The sequence below is a fragment of the Microtus pennsylvanicus genome, chromosome 1 (assembly GCF_037038515.1).
Source record: "Microtus pennsylvanicus isolate mMicPen1 chromosome 1, mMicPen1.hap1, whole genome shotgun sequence".
NCBI classification, from domain to species: domain Eukaryota; kingdom Metazoa; phylum Chordata; class Mammalia; order Rodentia; family Cricetidae; genus Microtus; species Microtus pennsylvanicus.
The window spans coordinates 36,458,700-36,474,937 of NC_134579.1; the positions used below are offsets into that span (position 1 = coordinate 36,458,700).

A 16,238-nucleotide genomic window follows, 5' to 3' on the forward strand; every position below is an offset into this window, starting at 1 on the left:
AGAGTCTGGGATTTAAGAGGAAGAGATGGCTGTTCCCTAACTGTGAGCATCCCTATCCTAGGCTGGGATGCAGCAGCAGACAGGAGAGACCACATGCGCGTTTGTCTAATGAGTGGATGAGACTGTACACCTGCAGGGCATATGTTCCCCACCCAGCAGCACTCACCCCATTATACACACATAGCAGCTGCCATACAGCTTGCTGTGGGTCCCCTGGTGGCAGAGCCACACTCCAAACCCAGGAGTCTTGGCCATGTGACTCCACCCTGCCATCATAGAATATAAACATACTCTTCCACACAGTGAGCGGCTGTCACAATCCAGTCAGGGGTGATGATGGAGCCTCCACAGACATGGGTGTCTTGGACTTGCAGGCTGACCTGCCAGGGCCAGTCTCCTGGTGAGGCATTCGATCCACCCACAATCCTGCTCTGGCGACTCACTGAGCGGACCCCACACTCTGAGGGTGACAAGCAGATGCTAGGTGTTAGTCAACAGGAGACACCAGGAGCAGCGTACAGCCAATCATATGTACTCAACTCAGCTGCCTTTCTTTGGCTTCCCCAGGCAACGGGGCTGATGGAAGGTTGCTGTCTCTGCCTCTCTTTCCCTGTTTTTAGGAGTCTTAATAAGCAAGTGGGGTGCAAAGGATCCAAGGGGCCACTCGTTTCCTGGTTGGAGCACAGGCTAATCCTTATAGGTACCCAGTCCCACCAGATCTCTGATAGGCATGATTGGGAAGGTCCTGGGTAACAGGCTCCTCGGGGAGATTGATACAGTCAGGGTCCTCCCAGGACTTCTGGGTAGATGAGGCCAGGAGTCAGTGAGGAGATGAGTGAGGGCTTCAGCCTGTGCTAAAAAGGGGAGATGAGAGGAGGTGAGGTCATGTGAGGGGCTGCATGAGGAGATAAGAAAAGGTTAATGGGGTGAATGAAGGCTGAGCACCTCTCAAGAAGTAAGAAACAGGTTATCTGCTGACCAGTTGACTGAGAGAGGAAATCTACTCCAGAGTTAGCAGCCCATGCTGGCCTGAAGCAGGGGTGGAGGGTGAGGGGGCAAGGGACAACCCTAGAACTTCACAGGTGTGGGGTAAGTTCTCAACAGAGAGAAATCAAGGTAATATGAGAAGTGGATATTGGAGACTACCTGATGTCCTGGAAGGGCCCCATGCCAGTGGCTGCTATGGGGTGCTAGCTGAGCAGACCTGGTATATCTCAGCACAGTGTGGGGCAGGGCTTCTGGACGTACCCTCTAAGTGCCACCTGAACCTCGTTGTGAGTTAGTGGGAGCACCTGTGAGGCTCCTGATGTACAACACCAACCGGGGACCTTATGGAGACTCAGAGCTTCTTTGCTGAAAGGTGAGCTTCAACAGGCCTAGGCTAACTATCCATAGTTACCCAGTGAGGGGTTCATGGGTAGTTGACACACACGGGGAGGGGGTGGGGGGCTAATTAGCTTCCATACGAGCTATCGAGGAAAGGTAGAGTCAGGCTTTCTCCTTAGGAACCACAGAAGCTGTGTGCCCCAGGGCAAGAATAATTGATACTGCTCTGGCTTTGCCCTAGGCCAGGTTACTGCTGCAAAGGCTCCAGGATCACAAACAGCTCATCCTTGCGCTTCATGGAGAAGGAGCCACCAGGGCTCCCCACTCATGGTAGCACCTAAAAACAAGGCCCGCCAGAGTCCAGTCATCACCTCTTCTCACAGACACCACAACGCAGCAAAATTCCAAAACAGAGATCAGAGTGTAAGCAAGAGGGCTCCAGGGACATCTAGAGACTTCCCTCACCATATCCTAAGACCCAGGAACATTTTCCCGAAGCCAAAGACTGGCTCCTACTCAGAAGCATAGAGAAGTGCCCTTGGGAAGTTACTTACGTATACATTGCAAGGAAACCACCATGCGGGATGAACAGGAATCACTGGAAAGAAAGGACTCTGGTTACCACACCCAGGAATGAGACACTGAGGTCTTCTAGTGTTGCCTCCTGTCCACCATTAATGACCCTACTTCTGTGACGAGACCTACATGGGGATAGTGGCAAAGAATGGATACAATCAGAGTACCATGATCAGATCCCAGCTATTCACTTTTGGACATGATGCTAACCCTCCCTCTGCCTTTTCCCAACAGGTAGAATAAGATTACAATTCAAAGACAGGCATGGTGGTGCACACCTTTAATCCCAGCATTTGGGAGGCAGAGGAAGACAGATCTCTGTGTTCAAGGGTCAGCCTGGTCGACAGAATGAGTTCTAGGACAGTCAAGGTTACACAGAAAAATCATGTCTCCAAAAACAGCAACAACTAACAACAGCAACAACAATTCAAGTTTGTCCCTGGTCTGCAATGTGCCAAAATCTTAAAACACAATATAAGTGGAAATTTTATACCTAACCATATGCAGAGGGTCACAGCCCCAAACCATAGACATGCTAAGGCCCAGCAAGAAGATGGCTCAGCAGTTGAGGGTACTTGCCTCCAAGTCTGCCACTCTGAGTTCAATCCCTGGAATCCACATGGAGAGGACCGATTCCTCTGACCTCCACATGTGTGTCATAGCAGTACCCCTACATAAATAGGCTAGATAAATTTAAATAAAGGAACACATGAAATGAATCAACTCTGTTCTTACATTTGAGTCCTAACCCCAAAATGTCCCACATAGGAGTATTTTAAAGATCTGAATGAACTCTGAAATTCTTCCTGCCCACATTTCAGTGCAAGAATGACCTATGAAACCGCTAGGACAGTGGCTTGGGGGTGAGGGCGCAGTTGCATCAGCTTTCACTTCTGCCCTTGTATAATTTAAAATCATCCTCTAGCCTGGGTATCACGACGAAACATTTAAAATTTCAGTGCCCAAGAGTCTGAGGCAGGAAGATCACCAATCCAAAGCTAGCCTTGGCTACATAGCATGACGCTGCTACCAACGAATGAGCAGGCACCAACTAATGTCATCAGAGAGTGGTCTGGAAACTTCCAACTTCCCTGGACGGCTTTACATGCAAACCACAGATGACAACAAAATCAACACTTTGCCAGTGACTAAAACAAAACAAATTTTAAAAAGCAGCGCTCAGTTGGAAGCCAAACTTCCCATGCTGTGTATGAGAAAGAAAGAATCAGTGCATTCTTCCTAGACACTGTCCCTGGCGCACCGAACAGCACACAGTCCTGATGTCCTGATGCCATCAACTGCCAGCTGTGGTTCTGAGGAGACATTGACTTCCCAAACATGATGTCCATTAGGGCCACTTCGACAGATAGAGTCTCTCATGTATAAGCCCGCTCCACTGTCACCCAAGCACACACTGAATGGGAACCTTTCCAAACCCCCAAATAAAGAGCTGCCATCACCTGTCCTGGCTAACATGTGCTCCCACCAGGGTACCAGGTGGAGAGCCTCAAGAAGGGAACATTGGAAAGAGGGCATTTCTGCATCCAATGACTTCATTGAAGCCTCGACTCTGAACACACACCACGGGCACTTTGTACACACACACAGTCAGGCCATATGCACCAATGAATGCCCCTGCAAATGCCTCTCTGCAGGTTCTAGGCTTGTGTGTGTAAGGAGCTGTAGAATGTTACTGCAATGCCCCATTTCTGTGTATAAAATAATCAAGTTTAATTACAGAATGCAGAACTCTTGGTATTTTCCTACCATTACTCCTGTGTATGTAAATTCGCATTTTTTAGGTTATATTGTGCTATACAAACAAACTTATTCATCTCATTAGTATGCAAATTTGTTTTAAGCTGTAGTAAGTAGAAAAATCATATATATTCATAACTAGTGCTTAAAGACAGATTTATTTATGATTTGTTATCAGTAAACATGTGATTTGTGTATCTATCTTATAGTCCTATGCTGTGGGACTTGTGTACCTTGTCTCTTGTATTTTAAATAAATGCTGATTAGCCAATAGCCAGGTGGGAAGTAGAGGTGGGGGTAGCAAGAATTCAGGGAAGAGGAAATAGTCAGTCTGCAGATGTCACTCAGAGGAAGCAAGGTGTGACAGCCTCGCTGAAAAAGGTACCAAACTACATGGCTAACACAGACAAGAATTATGGGCTAATATAAGTTATAAGAATTAATAGGAAGCCTGAGCTACTAGGCTAATCAGTTTATAATTAATGTAGACCTCTGTGTGATTTCTTTGGGACTAAAAGGCTGTGGGACCAGGTGGGACAGAAATCTCGGTCAAGAAATGGTGTGCCAACGTGGGCTGACCAAACCCACTTAAAAGCCTGAAAGAGCTTGGGAAGTTACTCTAGATAGAAAAGAATAAAGTACAGCTTCTTGATGATAGCAGCACTTTTTCAGGTGAGCTCTGCTTGCTAGAGGCAAGCGCTCTCATTTAAGAGAGGCTTCTGGATACAGCTTTTAGCTTCAAAACCTTGCAGCTCTTTTAAGAGGTCCTGCCATGAAACACTTAAATGGTGCTGATGAAAAGTTGACTGCATAGTTGGTGGTGGTGTCAGGGACCTTTAAATGCCATAGAGTTGTGGCAATAAACATGGCTCTGACCAGTACCTCTGCCATGAGGCTAGACTTTCAGAAAAAAACTAAGAAATAGTCTAGATCCAGCCATCAAAACCATTGTTTCATCCTAGCCATATCGATTAGCAAAAAAAGACTCATGTGGTCAGAAAAAGAGAAATACAGTAAAGATAGTTTCAGATTTAAAAAAAAGCCTCTAAACAGTTTACAGTGTCTTTAAAAATATATGCAAAAAAGAAAAAGGATAAAGTCCTTAAAACAAGAAAGAAAGAGAGTATTTGGGTATGGTGGCACACACTTTTAATCCCTTGGGAATCAGAGGCAGATGGATCTCTGTGAGTTCAAGGTGTGGTGGTACACACCTTTAATCCCAACACTTGGGAGGCAGAGGCAGATGGATCTCTGTGAGTTCAAGGTGTGGTGGTGCACACCTTTAATCCCAACACTTGGGAGGCAGAGGCAGATGGATCTCTGTGAGTTCAAGGTGTGGTGGTACACACCTTTAATCCCAACACTTGGGAGGTGGAGGCAGATGGATCTCTGTGAGTTCAAGGTGTGGTGGTACACACCTTTAATCCCAACACTTGGGAGGCAGAGGCAGGTGGATCTCTGTGAGTGAAAGGACAGCTTGGTCTACTGAGTGAATTCCAGGACAGCCAAAGGTACACAGAGAAACCTTGTCTCAAAAAGCCAAAAATTAAAAATAAAAGAAATAGAAGTTAAAATAAAGCCATGTAAAGATGAAAAATATACAGAGAGTCTGGATACTGTATGTTATTGTGTTATCTTTAAATTGTTTGATGGCTGAGGAAGGAACAAAAGCTGCCACAAGACATTTGACTATAAATGCTGCTGGATTAAGCCAAGATATATATTTTGAAAATACTTTTACTTTAAAATATAAGTCAAAAGGTATGTTACTGTGGAGAAGAGGTTTTGCCTTTGTTTCCACAGGAAATGAGGGACTGTGGGTTCATTCTGCATTAAGAAAAATCAGGTTTGACCAAGGAAGACCCCCATAAGAAATCTCTAATAGGAACAGATGGCCCAGATGTCTGAGTTCTGCATCCAGAACAGTTCAAAAACTGCTGCCTGAGATGATCAAGCCTTACAGGATACTCCAGTTAGGACTTGATCATAATTTTAAATTTTCTTTAGGTCCCCATAAGGTTATCAGCACCCCCAATCAGCAGGAAGTAGACTGGAAAGCTATACCCACATTCCCAAAAAATGGATTATAAATGTTTGCCTTTGTTTAGAATGTTGTTTACAAGTTGTTATGAAAAATGATCAGTAGAAAAGCTAGACAAAGAAGATTAGATTCAGAGTTCATGTTTTTTAAAAACATGGAGGGGCTGTGGGACTTGTGTACCCTGTCACTTGTATTTTAAATAAACACTGATTGGTCAGTAACCAGGCAGGAAGTATAGGTGGGGCAACGAAAATTTGGGGAAGAGGAAACAGTCAGTCTGTAGTCATCACCCAGACACAGAGGAAGCAAGATGTGACTGCCTCGCTGAAAAAGGTACCAAGCCAGGTGGCTAACACAGACAAGAATTATGGGGTGATATAAGTTATAAAGTTAATAAGAAGTCTGAGCTACTAGGCCAATCAGTTTATAATTAATGTAGACCTCTGTGTGATTTCTTTGGGACTAAAAGGCTATGGGACCTGGTGGAACAGAAATCTTGGTCAATGGTTCTATATACCTGGGTCACATAAAATTTTCTCAGGTGTAAAGGAGTCACAATTTAAGGAACCCAATACTAGACAATACCCTTCCTGCCAGCCACCTCTGGAAGTGTGAAGGCCCTCACCTAGGATGGTGAGCTGAGTTTACCCCTTCCCTGCTGTGGTCCCTTCTGCAACAGCAGCCTATACCTCCTCTCTCCTCCCTTCCGCACTTGCCAGCTAGGCAAAATCCTAGGCCGGAGTCCTTCCAGAAGACAAAGAGCCATTCAATTCACATAAAACCCCTGCCGCCTATGGTAAGCCCTGCTGTCTAGATAGTAGACCTTATCAGACACTGCTCTCCAGCCTGGTCAGCCCTTCTACATTCTCAGGGACAGCCAGCCTAAGGCAGGACATCCTGACTGGTAGTCGCCAGGAAGGCAAGCAACTCAGTAGAGGTAGAGTGAGTGATTAGTTCTCCAGCCCTGACATGTAGTTCCTGACAGCTGGCCCTAGAAGCACCTGAGCCACCTAGAGATGAGCAATGAGACCCTGGGAAGTCTCTGCACAACATCAAAAGCACCTGGAGAAGAGCAATGACCCTGTAAACATATACACAAATGACGGCAGTCTGCGTCCCCCTCCAAACTCCCAGCAGCTCAGCCATCAGCCCTATGATCTGTGGCTTGGGTACAACAAATGTTTATTGAACTAGAAACTTGCACCAGGGCCCAGAGCATCACCCCATGTCATCCTCTCACTGCCAGCCATGCGCTGAAGTCAAGGGCCAGAAAATCTCTTGCACTCCTAGTGCCCAAAGTACCATACAGTTTTACTTTCTGAGCTGATGCCAGAAATAAGTCCCAGAGTCTATGTTCTGGGTACTGAGAGAGCAGAGACTTGATTGAGGCAACTGTGATGTGAAATTGTCTTTGGATGGAGGAGTCTCTGTGACAGAATCCTGGCGGCCTCATAAGGAGAAGGAGAGAGGCCATACAGAGCTTACTTAGTGTTGCTGCCACGGTGAGATGTGACCCTGGGACCCTGCTAGAGTTGTGTCATGCTGTAAGCAACTTGAATCTCTAAAAGCATGAGTCAACAAAAACAAAAATAAAACCCTTTTCTCTACAAAGGGACAAAAAGCTAACTAGCATAAACCCTAGCACAGTAGACATACTTCCTCACCCAGTAAACAAATAAACAGCCAAAAAAGTCTGGCAGACAGTAGAGATCAAAACCAAAATGGCAAAATGGTATGTAAGTCCCAGATAGTTGCTAGAATGAAGCCAAGGTTGCTGTGCAGGTCCTGTCTCTAACTCTACCAGTGTGAAGCTTATCCACCACCACCACCCAGAATACAGTCTAGAGAAATCGACTGAGGAAGGCAGCATCTATGGGATCTCCTCATCCTTCTCAAATTCTGCAAATCAAAGGAGCCCTCCGTACCTGTAGTAGAGCTTTTTATAAAGGTCGATGTTGCCCGCGCTTATGTTCAGCTTCATAAAGCTTCTTGTCCCGACAATGTCTTGTATTCCTTCACTATGATAAAAATTGTCCCTGGAGATGACAGAAAATCTTACTGAAAATGATGTTTTAAGCATATGAGCTCACAGAGTATGCCCCACATCACAAAGCCAACCTGGGATCAATGCCTTTCTAAGGGGTTGATTTAAGTCTCTCCAGAGCAGGTTGTTACAGCAGATCTGGTCCCCTCAATATCCGCCTGACATGTGCTCATCGGCTCTTTTCTACCGTGAGGTGAAACAGTACAAGGCCTTCACCAGAAGCCGACACATGATCTTTGATTTCCTCCGGAATAGTGGGCTAAAATAAATCCCCATTCCTTACAAAGTACCCAGCCTCAAGTGTTTTGTTATAGCAGGAGAAGCTGGGCAATGCTGGAGCCCCTGGCCGGGAAGGGATGGTGGGAATTATTCCTTCTCAACCCTGGTTGCTGCACATAGAAATGAATTCTTTCTTCTTTGGTTATTTGAGACAGGGTTTCTCAGTGTAGCCCTTGCTGTCCTAGAACTCACTCTTATAGACCAGGCTGGCCTCAGTCTCAGAGATCTAACTGTCTCTCCCTCCTGAGTGCTGGGATTAAAGTTGTACAACCATTACCAGTTGGCAGAAAAGAATTCTTAAGTGTGGTTCTGCTCAGGTCTCTTCCACACCCAGAGCCTTCAGTGGCTCCTGCCTATAGTGAACAGAGCAAAGACTCAGCTCATCTGAAAAGTTCCAGGGACAGAAAATGACCATTGCCTTTGTCTAACGTCCCTCGTCCTGGTACCCCAGCACTGCATGGGCATTCCCAGTAGCCAGGAAAGATTGCAGGACAGGTGGCAGTGAGCCTAGGCTGAGGTTGCCCTTGGTTGTAGGATCAGCTTTTGGAGGGTAACGAGTGTCTACAGCATCCAGTGCCCGGCACATACAGAGTTGGAGAAATGGTCTGCCTGCTGCCAGTGCCGTCGTGATGGAAGGCACCATACTTACTTGTAGCCCATTTCTTTACAGGCTGCTCTCCCGTAGCTCTCATTCCAGTCATCCTGGCACACGGGATACCAGGCTTTCCTCTGAGATGAGTAAACCTGGAGGGTGAAGTTTGGTCCATAGAGGCGAACTGCTCAGGGAGAAAGAGAGCTCATAAGTTCTTGACTCTCAATCCACATCTTCCAGACGCTGTCCAGCCCCACACCGTCCAGCCCCACACCGTCCATGCACACGCTCCCAGCTTCTCCCTAAGGCCATGGTTGTGCACACAGGACCGTGAACCCCTGTTTCCCTGATAGAAATCATTTTAAAAGAATTCTGAATGGAAATGGCCCACAGCCCATTAGTGACCATCTTTGGATGTCATAACCAAGCAACATGGTGGAAAGTCATTCAGTTGTCAGTGGGAATGAAGCCCTGACAGAGGCCACAAGGAATGAAGCTCTGACAGAAGCCACACACAAAGGGGTCTTAGAGGCATGACACAAAGTGAAAGGAAGTCACAGCAGCCAACAGATCGGACAACTCCAAGCATATGAGGAGTCCAGACTAGAAAACCCAAGGCCTGGAGAGATGACTCGGCCACTAAGAGCACATACTACTCTTGTAGAGAACCCAAGTTCAGCACCCGTGTTGGTCAGCTCAGAACAGCCTGTAACTGTAGTTCCAGGAGATCTAACGTCCTTATTCCTGCCTTCTGTGACATTACACTTATGTGGTATACACACATTGCTACACACTAGGCAATAGGATATCACTCATTACCCAGGAGAAACCACAAAGCCATGAAAATCCCAACTACATAGTGCAGAAAGAATGAAGCCAATCTGAAAAGTATGCAACTTCCAGAACACACACTCCAGAACATTCTGGAAAAACTAAGCTATGGAGGTAGTCAAAGGCCTGAGGCTGAGAGGAGACACCGCAGGCAGAGGAATGTGCAGGGCACAGGATGCTTAGGGCAGGCCATCTGGATGTAGATACACAGTCACTGCTGAGTCTTTGTCAAACCCATAAGGTCACACCAGGGAAAAATAAAATTCAACACAAATTCGTGGCTCTGGCTCTCAGGGAAGAGGTCCAGTGATCGGTGTGTTAGTGCCCAGGTGATTGCTGGAGGCAGAGTGGCCTTTCTCTGCAGGTCTACGAGTGCATTCAAAATTAAAGTGCATTCAAAATTAAAGCTCAGACTATATGCTTCTACAGTTAGTGATGGAACTGCCCGCATGGTGGCTGTCTTCCTTCCCGTCTGTTCTCCAACACTGATAAGGAGCAAGAGGGAGGCAACGTCATAGAAACAGGTCCCAGGAAGATATTTTTAAGTGTTAGTATTTTGTTCCTAAGTCTTTCAGAGCTATAAATAATAAGTGAATGTATATGTTTGTGTTGTCCATCATGAAACATCGCCACTAACAATTGTGTGTGCTCACCTCCCTCCTTCTTACTAGGTCCTTTCTCTCGTCTGTGGTGAGAACACTTAGGATTAGCTGCCAGTGACCCTCAAGCACTTACCACAGGGCTGTTGACCGCAGTCATATCACAGTTCTTCAGGGTTTTTTTTCCTGACAGTTTTGAGAAAGACTCAAAGAAATCAAACAGGAATTGGTGGGTTCTGATACTTGGGCAAGTGCATGCTCGTATATGCCCTACTCTTGGGAATGCTCCATGCATATTCTTATACATGTGACATTTAAAAGCATGAAAGTAAGTCATTCCCATCTATACAGGGCACATATCATGCCAGGTCATTTGCCCCTTCCATATGAAAACTCTGCAAACTGTACAAACCCAAATCTTGAACACAGAAATGTCTTCCCAGCAGCTCAGATCCTAAGAAGGTATTCTACCTCTCCACTCACAACCTAAGCATTGCATCCTGGGTACAAGATGGGATTGACCACCAGGAAGTTACTGGTCATAGCAGCATGTCAACACAGGTGGGCTGCTCAGCCATGAGCCCTGTGGACAAGGGAGTTGTGCTCAGACTCCCATGAAAAATGAAATGACATCTTTGCAAAGAATTCTCAAAGCGGCCATCCAAGAAGGTATGGTAAACAGGTGGAAACACTGCAGTTTGTGTGTGTGTGTGTGTGTGTGTGTGTGTGTGGTGGGGATTGTTCATATATGCGTGATGAATACATAGCGCACACCAACCTTGTATCTTCAACATCCTGCTTGCTTGAACTGCCATCCTGACTGAGTCCTTTCTGACTTTGTCACCTCCCCATCACTCTGTGTGTTTCAGGGCCAGGAACACAATTCTGAGTGTAGGGATGCTAAGACATATCAGTGGGCTGAACAGAACCCTGCTTGGCTGTCCCCCAGCTGCTGCTATATGGTGGACGTAGCAAGCCCAGTGTTTCCTCACCAAACTCACCACACCGGTTCTCATCTTCCTCATTGGGGCAGTGTGAGATCCCGTCGCACCAGAGAGAAGAGCTGATGCAGGTACCCGAAGTCCCACACTCCATCTCAGATGTAGAGCACTTGCTATCCTCTGGAACTAAAGGAAGAAAGGGTGGGAGACTCATCGGGCTGAGCATCCAAGAAACTGTAGAGCCCATAAAAAGCTTGCCATCCACCCTCAAGCCCAGTGAATAGAAGAAACTGCCTCCTCATAAGAAAGGGATATATCATTGCCACCTACACACACATGGAGCTAGGACTGGGCACTCTTCTGCAGAGCCAATGGGAAGGGTGCTTGGGTAAGGGGAGCCCTCACGCTTCCTCCTCTTCGTCATCTCGTGGGCTTCAGTGGTCCACTAGGTGCACATGAGTCTGCATCACTCCAGGCCACTTAAAAAGGCTTCAGTTACAAGATGTGGCATAGGAAGGGGACTGGCAGCCAAGGATACCACAGTTGTGCAGTGGTATACAAGGGTCAGGCTATGGCTATGCCTCCTTAAACATGCCCCAGCAGGGTACAGCATGGTTGGTACTTGGATGGGAGAACTAGTTTAGGATTTCTAGGATTTCCCAAGCCACAGGGTAGTGAAAGCAAAGCACAGATTCATGGGTACATAGAGGAAAGGGCTGCCTTGTCCAGAAGGAAAAAACCTAATTGGGAGGCATCAGGTGACTCCTTCAGCCTGGGGAGCAGGGTTACAGTCATAACCATGCTCACAGTGGCAGCACCCAGCCCAAAACTTACAGAACCTCCAAAGCAAAACAACAGCTACAGCAGCACCCACAAGGACAGTGCCCAGGGCAAGGGCAACACACAGCGACTTCTTGGTTTCTGCAGAAGAAAGAGATGCTCAGGTCAGTGCTGTGAGAAGACGTCCTTCCACCATGCATCAAGTGTTGATGCTCCTCAGTATCCCACAGAGTTACCATGGAGTCATTCAACTTGAAAAATAACACAAGTCAAACTGGGCATAAATGCACGTCTGTCTATAATCCCAGTAGTTGGGGAGGTGAGCAGGAGAGGTGAGGGAATTTAATACCAGCCTAAAATACATGTGTTCCTATCCCAAAATACTAAAAAAGAGGAGGAGAAGCAGGAGGGGAAAGAGATTAGAAGTCCAAGTCCAAAATACACTTGCTACACATAACCAACAGTCCATCTTAACGTGGGCACATTTAAACTTGCTTAGAATCCTTACATTTCCTATAGCTGGGGAAATCACCCAGATAGATGTCTGTTCATATAATAAGGTGCTGGATTTTGCATGCACCCCATAGAATACCACACGGAAACTAAAAAGTGGAATGATTTTATGAGTACACTTCCACACCATCATGAAGTCAAAAGTCCTAGTTAAGCTACTGTACGTGGGGCCATTTAGATACATTAGGAAAGAATAAAAACTAATTCATTCATTTGTTTTTTCCTCTTTTTGCTGCTAAAGATAAAACTCAGGGTTTCAGTTATGCTACACAAGTGCTCTACCACTGAGATATTCCACACACATTTCTTTCTTTTTTTTTTTTGGTTTTTGTTTTGTTTTGTTTGCATTTTAGAGACAGGGTTTTACTGTAGCTTTGGAGCCTGTCCTGGAACTAGCTCTTGTAGACCAGGTTGACCTCAAACTCATAGATATCCACTTGCCTCTGCCTCCCAAGTGCTGGGATTAAAGGCATGTGCCACCACCGCCTGGCTTCTTGATGCTTCTGTAGTGCAAAACACATGCTTGGGGAAATGGAAACTGAACCTACAGTTTGAAATGAAGTCCAGCAAAGCCAAGCTCTTAAAATACCACAGGACACCACAGGAAGGGTCTGAAAATAGGCCAATGTGCACACACAAAACAACTCGAAGAAGAGAGTTGCCTCATTTTAGCAACTGCAAGTTTGAGTCACATAATGTTGTCCCCCCAGAGTATCCTGGGTCTGCCAGGGGGTGCTCTAGGCAGAACGCCTATCCTTTGTTGTGGAACTCCTTCAGTCACTCAGTCAATCGCCTTTAAGATACCAGCACACTGTGGGCATGCTCTCATGTACTATAAATGCAGATGAAAAGCATGCGTGGGCCTCTTGGCTGCTGGATTCAGTTCCAGTTCCCAGTGCATGGAGAGAACTGCAGATTGCTACTCTGTGAGTTTATCCCCAGATAAACAAACCTTTGTTATACTCCATTCCAGGCTATTGTGGAACTTATTCGTATGCCAACAAATTGGCGCCTGTGTGGTCTGAATCCACGCCACTGCCAGGCCCCTGCCCAGGCCCCCATGGCCCTCTTCCACCCCACACAGCTGGACTACCCCTCTGGCACACAGCTGTGCAAGTTTTGGCAGGGCTGGCCCACAGCAGCTTAGCAATTTCACACCAGCCTGGATTATGTATATTATTGTGTTTTCTGTGAATTTTTTTTTGACTATGAAGGAGCTAAGTACAGAGAGATATATTATTGTGCAGGCTGCTAAGCTAAACCAACATATATATCTTAAAGGTGCCTTGACTTCAAAATATGGGTCTAAAGATATGCTGCTTTGGAAAAGAGATTCTTCTTTTGTTTCCACAGAGGATGAGAAACTGTGGATTCATTCCAGCCTAATGTGGTTTGATGCACCAGGACCATCTGAAAGGTCTCTGTAAACAGTTTCCAAAAATTACTTCACCCAACAAAAAAAGCAAGAAGCAGTTTGGAGAGAACTATGCTTAAATTCCCTAAATTATTATTTATAAATGTTTGTTTACATTTAAAGGGGGATATGTTATAGAGATTTTCACTGGTATGGATCTTGCTCTATTGATACAAATTTTAGGTCAATTTTGTTATATGTATGTTTCTGCTCTTGATTAAGGTATTTTGTTTGTGAAGTTAATTAAAATGTAATGTATAATTAAGAAATATAGGTTAATAGATAATCATTTATAATAGTCAAGCTTGTAGTCATGTTAGTTAAGTTTTCTAGATATATAGAAATATATTTCAGTTAGGTATTCTTCAAATCTTTCAGAGACCTTCAGAATATAGCATTTAAAATGTTTTCAGAAGTTAGGACTTTTCGTGGCAATGAGACACATCTGCTCCTGGCAGCACCAATCTGCTTTGGGAGGGTAATGGGCACCAAAGAGGATCCTTATGGCATTGGTTAGCCATTTGGGCACGAGACTGTTCTTGCCTGAACTGCTTGATGCTGTGCTGTATGAACTGGACAGGCAGGACCCACAGAGAAATGACTGCTGAACTTGCCTAGGGGTGGAACGATCCTTTGGGGTTCCTGCTTCATGAAAGAGTCTGATAGACATTCTGTAGGACACAGAAAAATATGGCTGACAAACTGCCAATATAGGCAGAACTGTCTTTGAAATTTCCTGCTTCATGGAAGATTCTGCTGGATACTATGGGCCTGTAGGCTGAAGATGGATGCTCCAGTGTTACAGAGGAAATTTGGGTGACTGTCCTGACACTGAGATCTTTGTCAGTTCTGGAGTTTGGGAACTTACTTACAATGTACTTCCTGTTAACTTAGGTAGTATTGTATCCTTTTGGGGTCTTTGATGGAGTTGAAGAATGGATAGCTGTGGCTTTCCTTGGTTGTGATAAAGGGTAAAGCAGATATAAATGTTGTAACTGTAGTTCTTGCTTGATAACTGTTTTCTTATATGTAATTTTGCTATGTTGGGTTAGGGCCTTTTTTTTATTTAGACATCAAAGGTAGTTGATGTGGGATTCCTCTCTGTATGCTGTGGATACCATTTGTTAATAAAGAAGCTGTCTTGGGCCTGGTGGAGCAGAATAGAGGTAGGCAAGGAAAACTAAACTGAATGCTGGGAGAAAGAAGGTGAAGTGAGGGGGAAGCCATGTAGCCCCACCAGATGCCAGATGAAAACTTGCAGGTAAGGCACAGTCATGTGGCGATATACAGATTAATAGAAAGGGGTTAAATTAAGATGTAAGAGCTAGCCAATAAGAAGCAAGAGCTAATAGACCAAGTACTGATTTAATTAATACAGTTTCTATGTGGTTATTTTGGGGTTAAGCAGCCAGGAACAAACAACTGACTTCCTACAACAGAACATGTACTAATGTTTGGGGAGCGATTAATAATAACTATCTCAAAAGTGATAGAGTTTACCTTATAAAGAGAGCTAATTGGATTCTTCCCAGCATTATAAGTGACACACCAATAATTGGAACCCCTACATTCTCCACTGATGCAAATAAATCAGGAAAGGCAGGTTACAAATCAGAAGATTTAAATAAGGTGGAACAAAGCCCTTATAATTTTGTCCAAAGGACAGAGTTTTATGCTATTTTTATGGTACTTAGGGATTTTAAAGAACCTCTCAAAATAGTTACTGATTCATAATATGCAGAAAGAGTTGTTTTGCATATTAAAACTGCTGAGTTCATACCAGATGATACAGAAATGACTTAATTATTTATTCAGGTTCAAGATATAAGCAGGGCCCACATCCGAACCCATACGGGTCTGTTAGGTCCTCTAGTACAAGATAATGGAGAAGTTGATTGATTATTGATTGGAAATGTGCTGAAGGCCTCAAAATTTTATTAAAAAGCACCATTTCAATAGCAAAGGTTTAAAAGGGACTTTTTTTTTATTACATGACAAGCTAAGGAGATTATAAGTAGATGTCCCACTTGTTCTTTCTATAAACAAACACAACTACCTGCAGAGAGTAACCCAAAAGGTAATCAAAGAAATGAAATCTGGCAGATGCATGTGTTACAATTTGTAGAATTTGGAAAATTAAAATGTATACAACACACCATTGATTCAGGTTTTCAAAGGGCTACTGCTTTGAGTTTGGAAAAGACTGACTCAGTAATCACACATTTATTAGAAGTTATGGCCATCATGAGTATTCTTGCACAAATAAAGAAAGACATGCAATGGTTCAGAGTATGGCTCTAAGAAAATGAAACAGGTTTTTTTTGCTTATTATAATATAAAGCATATTACTGGTGTACCACACAATCTTACAGGTCAGGCAGTTACAGAAAGATCAAATCAAACTATAAAAAATATGTTAAACAAACAGAAAGGGATGAAACATACCCCCAGGAATAGATTGCATAATGCTTTATTAACCTTGAGTTTTTTTAACACTAATGAGAAAGGAACAACAGCACCAGAGAAACATTGGATAATAGAAAA

The 16,238-nt window shown here is 44.7% G+C and overlaps 1 protein-coding gene across 2 annotated transcripts in view; it reads right to left on the reverse strand.

The window, feature by feature from the left end:
• Tmprss2 (transmembrane serine protease 2) overlaps window positions 1–16,238 on the reverse strand; it is a 41,609-nt gene that overhangs the window by 6,123 nt on the left and 19,248 nt on the right. Inside the window, exons 4-9 of one of the 2 annotated variants that reach the window (XM_075961440.1) lie at window positions 11,822–11,908; window positions 11,048–11,173; window positions 8,674–8,800; window positions 7,627–7,737; window positions 1,881–1,924; window positions 292–460 (exon numbers count right to left, since the gene is read on the reverse strand). In XM_075961440.1, coding sequence (XP_075817555.1) covers window positions 292–460; window positions 1,881–1,924; window positions 7,627–7,737; window positions 8,674–8,800; window positions 11,048–11,173; window positions 11,822–11,908 — 664 coding nt within the window. Of the gene's footprint in view, window positions 1–291; window positions 461–1,880; window positions 1,925–7,626; window positions 7,738–8,673; window positions 8,801–11,038; window positions 11,174–11,821; window positions 11,909–16,238 lie in introns of both variants that reach the window. The other variant, XM_075961451.1, reaches the window with a different exon arrangement.